Genomic DNA, 7135 nt, shown 5'->3' with positions numbered 1-7135 from the left:
ACAGAAGCGACGTCGCTTTTCTCTATTTATTTATGTACCGCAAATTAATTTAAACCAAAACAAAACAGTTATAAACGAGACGGGGTCCCCTTCGGTGTTATGCTTTGTGTTTTTTTTTCTCGCCACGGACGGTGGTGTTATTTTTCCGACTTCACGCGCCTATTTTGTGTAAATTTCGCACGATCCGAAGGTGCTGACATCTTGTTTTCACCTTTTTGGGGCGCAAACGCCTCCCCGTTCCATCCGTCACCTTTGCCCCTTCCCCGCGATTCGACACATCTTTTCATTTCGCTAATTATTCCCTCTTTTTTAAAAAATAATATCTGCTTTAAATAAATGCTATTAAAAATAATAATCACTATTTTCTTTCCTTACACTGCTATCTCTATATATACGTATATGAGTGTTTTTCATCGGGGATCACACTGGGCTCTCAGACCTGTATGTTTTCGTCTTCGTCGTCACTGGGCGGATTGCTCTCGGATCGCCCCGGTGGACTGCCCGGATTCAGCGTTGGACTCGGTGACCGCCGGGGTTGACTACTTAGACTACTGGTGCTGCCGTGGATGTTGTTGTTGTTGTTGTTGTTATTGTTATGGATGCCACCGGCGCTGTTTTGGATGCCCGCGCTTCCATTGTTGGGACTTCCGGCGCCACCGGGAGAGTTGTGGGAAGCGGCAGCAGCTGCAGCCGCCACCGCCGCCTGTTGACTGCTAGCCTGGTAGTAGCTGCTGAGCGTGGATAACGACGAGGACGCTGACAGGTGCGGGAACGGTGCGCTTGGACCCGGAATGGTGTTGAGCGTTCCCAGTCCCGGGACGCCCGGGTAGATCCGGTACGGGAGGGGTTTCTGCAGAGCGGCAGCCGCCGCGGCATGCCGATAGTAAGCGTCCACCGCACTCTGAGGAGCCCCTGGAGGTCCAGCCTGGGCCGGGTATGGCCAACCGCCGAGGTACGCCGGTCCACCGTACAATCGCTGGAAAGCGGCGTAATTTCCGGCTTCCGCTAGCAGCTCCAACCCCACGGCCGTCTGCCGCTTCCATTTGGTTCTGGAAAAGAGTCGAGAAAGGAAAAAGCCATTTAATTACACTTTCCTCCGGTGAATTACGACTAAATTAATCTGACCGGTGCGGTTGCGGCCACGTATGTATGTAGAAATAAACGTTTATAGCTATTTTTTCGCATTTTTCAGACATTCAACCTGGGAGAAACGAGCGATCTATATCCGCTGATAACGAGCATTTAAATGGCATATGCATGTTTTCGCTTAAGCCTCTGCTGGTGATGGAAGTCCGTGTTTTTATTATTATGCACAAGTTCATAACTTATAACATCTACACGCTGAGTACTGGGTAGGTGCTGGGGTTCGGTTGGATGCGTGCGTGTCTAGCAATGCACTTCTGAGAACATGAAACTGCAGCGGTGGCGGTCGTCGGGGTAGGGCTGAAGGGGAGGGGGGGGGGGCAAGGGGGGGGGGGGCGTTCACTCGGGTGTGAATAGCTTCGCGCGCTGCGGTCGGTGGAGCGGCCGCCGAGGGGTAATTATTTCAAACAATTTCCACCTTAATTGTTACTGCTGTTGTTTGAATTATTGTCCCCAGACCGGTTCAGCGCGCTTCAAAACTTGGTAGAGAAGTTTCGCGGTTTATCCAATGTAGTATTATGTTGAGGAACATAGGAGGAACATTTTTATGCTATGTATCGTAATGCAGCGCCAATTAGAACCGGCTGAAGGAAGGTTTTGCTTTCGAAATTTAACATATCTTTATTGTTATCAACGCTGATCAGAGTGCTTAGACAATGTTGAACTGACTGGCACCACTGCCGTCAGAGTTGCGTCTTCCGGGTATTGAAATTCGCTGTCAAACATGGTTAAATTTTACCGACGATCAGAATTGGCATTCAAGCCGAACTTTCACTATCACTGGATCTATCGAACAATTAGAATCGCGATGCAATTATTTCATGAATCACATTCATTATTAAAAACCAATGTGGTAGATAGAAAAGCAGTGACGTAGTCTGGAACGCATTCCTAAATGGTTTCGATAAGTACAAATGCATTATCTCGTCAACAAAACCGTTCTCAAAAGACCATCATCATTTTAACAGACTTCTTCTATTTCTGTAGCGAGCGTTTTGACAGCTCTCAACTCAAGCTGCACATTGCATCAGGTCCTAAGTAACATTGGCAGATTCTCTTCGTCAACTTTCTCCTTGAATCCCCACGGTTATGTAAATACATTCCCAGGTATTTTCACCACACATATCCATAAAATAAGTTATTAACTGTTGTAGTTTTTAGCAAGCTGTCTATGCCGGTGGACGAAGATCAGGAGATGCCAGGCCCGGTCAAAACAATCTGCCGACGCCAAATCCAGCACGGATACCGACCGATGCACAACCTGCATCAGCTTCAGCAACAACACCTCGTGACGAATCAGCTCATTCAAAGCCAGTAGCAAGCCAACGAGCAGCAGCTCGCGTTCATCCAGTAGCAGCAAAATGCCCTCCGAAACATCCAAGAACAGGTACCGTCGAATCCCGAAGCGACTCTCGACTCACTGGCGAGTAACGTCAAGGAGTTCAGGTACGACGCCGAGAACAGCGTGGTTCGCGAAGGATGCTTCCCGGCTGGATGACCAAGCAAAGGTGAGGTTATTGATGCGGAAACTTGGCATCGCGGAGCACGAGCTCTATTGCAGCTTAATACTGCCGAAAACATCCAAGGATTTCACCTTCGAAGAGACCGTAGGTAAGCTCAAAGGCCTTTTTGGAGCAGCGGAATCGATCATCAGCAAACGCTATCGATGCCTTCAAGTAGCAAAAGGGCCGACCGAAGATTTCGTCACCTACACCTGCCGAATCAACAAAACATGCATTGAGTTCGAGCTAGGAAGTCTCCCGGAAAAGCAATTTAAGGCTCTGATATTCATCTGCGGTTTGAAGTCGGCGTCAGATGCAGAGATCCGAACCCGGTTGTTGGCGCGCATCGAGGAGAAGACGGATGTCACTCTTGAGCAGTTGTCTACCGAATGCCAACGCCTTTTGAATCTTCGGCATGACACTGCGATGATCGAGCGACCCAATAACACAGTGAACGCCATCAAGCAGCAGCTCCGGAAGCAGCAACGAACACGGCATTAGCATTTCAGTGCTTCATCGTCGTCGCGTAGTGCAGTGAGTGAAAAAAAAGTGCGACCAAGTCCTTGTTGGAAGTGCGGATCGATGCACTACACAAGAGACTGTGAGTACAAAGACCATAAGTGCGCTAAATGTAACCAATATGGACACAAAGAAAGTCACTGTGAAAGTGATCGAAAGTCCCTTCGGAAGCGGATGAAGAGACGAACGAGAACAGTGACTGTAGATACGAAACCTGTCCAAGTCGCTGTGAACAACGTACGAGGGAGACGAAAGTTTGTTCTGGTGTTTTGGTTCGACTGCAGTTCGACTCTGCCTCTGACATCACCGTCGTATCATCCGAGACCTGGAAGCAGCTAGGGAAGTCACCAACCAGATCACCGTCCGTGAACGCAAAAACCGCATCGCGCAATCCTCTGAAGTTACTATCGTAGTTCAGGGTGGCTCGATCACCGTCAATGGCGTAACGCAAGTGGGAACGATCTACGATCCTGGGTCTGGATTCGGTGGAAGCATTCCAGCTCGACTCCGTTCCGATGAACGTCTTCTGTCGACAGGTCAGCAATTCCTCTTCATCCATCGTAGGGCGGTGTACGAAAGCAACGTGGCCTACGCCATGTACCAGGCTGTCGATGATGAACTTGACCGTCTAGAGCGCTTGCGGATCATCACGCCAATTGTGGTGGTTCGGAAGGCAAACGGCAGTGTTCGGATTTGCGGTGATTATTCCACGGGCTTGAACGACGCTCTCCAGCCGCACCAATACCCGTTGCCGTTGCCGCAAGACATCTTCATCAAGCTCACCAACTGCAAGATATTCAGCATCATCGACATGTCAGAATCGTACCTGCAGCTTGAAGTCGATGAATCATCGAGTAAGCTCCTCGCAATCAACACCCACCGGGGCATCTACAAAGTCAACCGACTGGCGGATTGGCATTGGCGGAACCTGAACGCACTTTTCCAGCGTCTGCAAGAGTTCGGGTTCACAGTCCGATTCGAGAAGTGCTCTTTCGGACGTCAGCAGATTAAATATCTTGGACACTTACTCGATCACCATGCAGTTCGTCCCGATCCACCCAAGATCGAAGCCATCAAGCTCATGCCGGCACCCACGGATGTGTCGGGAGTTTGGTCGTTTCTCAGAGCCGTTAACTTCTACGGGAAATTCGTACCGAATATGCGAGTTCTACGCTACCCACTGGACGAACTGCTGAAGAGGGAGAGTCGAATTCGCTTGGACAGCGGAGTGTCAGAGGGCGTTTGACGAGTTCAAAACCATCTTGTCGTTGGACTTGCTCCTGACCCATTATAATCCTAAGAAAGAGATCATCGTTTCGGCCGATGCGTTATCAATTGGTCTGCGAGCGACCATCAGTCTCGGTTTTCCCGATCGTACAATCAAAGTCGTCCAGCATGCTTCCGGAGCCTTGGTACCAGCCGCGCGCAACTACAGTCAAACTGACCGTGAAGGATTGGCCATCATATATGCGGTAACCAAGTTCCAGCGCATGATATTCGGACGCAAGTTCCTCCTCCAAACCGACCATCAACCACTACTTCGAATCTTCGGGAGCAAGAAGGGCATTCCAGTGTATACTGCCAACCATCTGCAACGCTTCGTCATGGAGTACGTGGCCACGAACAAATTTTGTCACGCTGACATCCTTTCTCGTCTCACCAACTACCATGCGAAAGGATGTGCTCAAGAAGGTCTACCGGTACTTCCAGGAAGGCTGGTCAAATTCCCTGACCAGCGACGGAAATCGAGAACTTCTTCGTTTCCACCATCGCCGTAAATCGCTAACCACGGTGCCGGGCTGCATTCTCTTCGACGAAAGGCTTGTCATTAGCGGCACCGGTGGTTTAGTGATTGCCTCTCACCCCAGCAGGCCTGGGTTCAATCCCAGTCGGCGCAGCCGGGATGTTCTGAGGCATAACATCTATGATCACGCCTTCCTTCGGAAGGGAAGTAAAGACGTTGGTCCCCGGTTCATGAGTTGATGGGTCGATAGGTAGGGTCCAGGTGTGGGAGCTGCCTCCCTGGTGTCAGTAGCATTGGTGCTCAGCAAGGAAACAAATCAAGGAAAAAAATGCTATGCAAGCGATGCCTCGAAGAACTACAACGGGGGCACCCCGGTATTCAGCGGATGAAGACACTTCCCGCAGCTAAGTTTAATAACCATCGCTCGACAACGAGATTGCCGATTACGTGAAAGCGTGCTCACCATGCACCTTGACAGCAAAGTCCCCTGTGCCCTGGCCCCAGCCAACACGTGTCCACGTGGACTACGCCGGTTCCATCGACGGCGACTACTATCTGCTCGCCGTGGATTCGTTTTCGAAATGGCCGGAAGTCATCCGCACACGTCGCATCACGGCTTCTGCAACGATCAGCATCCTTCGCAATATCTTCGCAAGCCTGGGGATGCCGGAAACGTTGATGTCAGACAACGGCACCCAATTCACAAGCTCGGAATTCGCTCAGTTCTGCAAGACGAATGGAATCGACCATGTAACAACTGCACCGTTTCACCCACAATGAAACGGCCAAGCAGAGCGATTTGTCGACACGTTCAAGTGAGCGATCAAGAAGCTTTTGGATACGTTCTTGAGGTACTGGATCCAGCCAGTCATCGAAGCAGATGCAACTCCCACTGGCAGCTCTACTCGATATGTGGAATCCGCCAACTACGACTGAAAGCGATATTATTCGAACGCCAACGTTGTCACCACCTACCTGTCCGGCTACCAACCCGGATATATCATCATCGTCCTCTACTACGAGCACCATATCTTCCAGCTTCGAATCGGCTGCTGCAAGCACACCAACGGTGCAGCCAGAGGTACAGCTACCAAGGCGTTCTTCGAGACCTAGAAGACCGCCCCAGAGGTTCATCCTGTATCACCGTTTCTAGAGGGGAGATGTTGGGGCAACGGAAACAGAAGCGCCGGGAACACAGCCTGTGAACCATAACGTTCCATCGCTTTCCTGCTGGGCTCATCGTTGACAGCTGCGCTGCCATACGAAAGACGTCATCGCCAACATAACTGGATACCGTCCGCGTATTTTAATAAATGTAGTTTTTATTTGTTTTCGTGCGCGTTTAGTTAATTTGCTTAGTGATTACCTATCACGTCCACCTCCGAACAACGCGTCGTAACATTAAAGAAAGAGAAAGTAGATGAAGAGAATCGATCAATGTGACTTAGGACCTAATGCAATGTTCAGCTTGAGCTGTTCTAGATGCAATTCCGCTATACCACACAATGTATGAATTTGTATCTTGTGTGGCAAGCAAAATGATACTCTATGCCCAGGGAAGTCGAGAATATATACAACCCGAAAGATTTCCTCGACTGGACCAGGAATCTAACTTGGCTATCAGAGGCCCCAACAGAAAGAGCCATTTAAAAACAGTTAGCATTTATACACATAGTGTCTCAGCATTCCGAATGTAGCACCCAAATGTTCAAAACAACTTTAAAGTGCACAGAAAAAGATGCAACTGCCATCAAATCTGACCACACTGCCAGCAGGTGACAGCCATAACGTCAGTCCGAGTATTCCTTTCAAGTGCAAGTGCAAGTGAAAATGTCATTTTACAGAGTGAGTTTACCGTTTATTTTTGGCAAATTTGATCACAGCATCGACGAACGCGATGGCCATTTTGCAGAAACCCACAAATTCCACGGGAGATTTCCATATTCCAGTTCCCACCGTCATCGTCTTCATCGTCGCCATTGCCATCAATTCCAAGCCAAAACGCCGCTGGCTGGCTGACTGCTGCAATTACAGAAAGGTAACAAAAGATTTTTTTTTTTTTGTTCCAGCAAGTAAACTACCCAGCGCGGGAATGGAGTCGATCTTTATGGCCGCATCAGTGGCGAAGACGAGCAAAATTGTAATCCGGTAACAACCTGAATGCCTGTTAGCAAAATGCGAACCAGTTTTGCACCGTGCACTCGCTTTACCGGGTGCAATTTTTTCC

The 7135-nt window shown here is 49.4% G+C and overlaps 1 protein-coding gene across 1 annotated transcript in view; it reads right to left on the bottom strand.

The window, feature by feature from the left end:
* Positions 1–318: 318 nt before the first annotated feature.
* LOC135706238 (homeobox protein B-H1-like) overlaps positions 319–7135 on the bottom strand; it is a 140787-nt gene continuing 133970 nt past the window's right edge. Inside the window, exon 3 of the mRNA XM_065227804.1 lies at positions 319–1049. Within this exon, the coding sequence (XP_065083876.1) occupies positions 434–1049 (616 nt within the window). The 3' untranslated portion in view covers positions 319–433. The remainder of the gene's footprint in view (positions 1050–7135) is intronic.

This window comes from Ochlerotatus camptorhynchus, unplaced genomic scaffold (genome assembly GCF_037179485.1).
Source record: "Ochlerotatus camptorhynchus isolate MF236.1 unplaced genomic scaffold, CSIRO-AGI_Acam_v1.1 ptg000276l, whole genome shotgun sequence".
Taxonomy (NCBI): domain Eukaryota; kingdom Metazoa; phylum Arthropoda; class Insecta; order Diptera; family Culicidae; genus Ochlerotatus; species Ochlerotatus camptorhynchus.
This window is presented reverse-complemented; position numbering and strand designations above follow the sequence as displayed.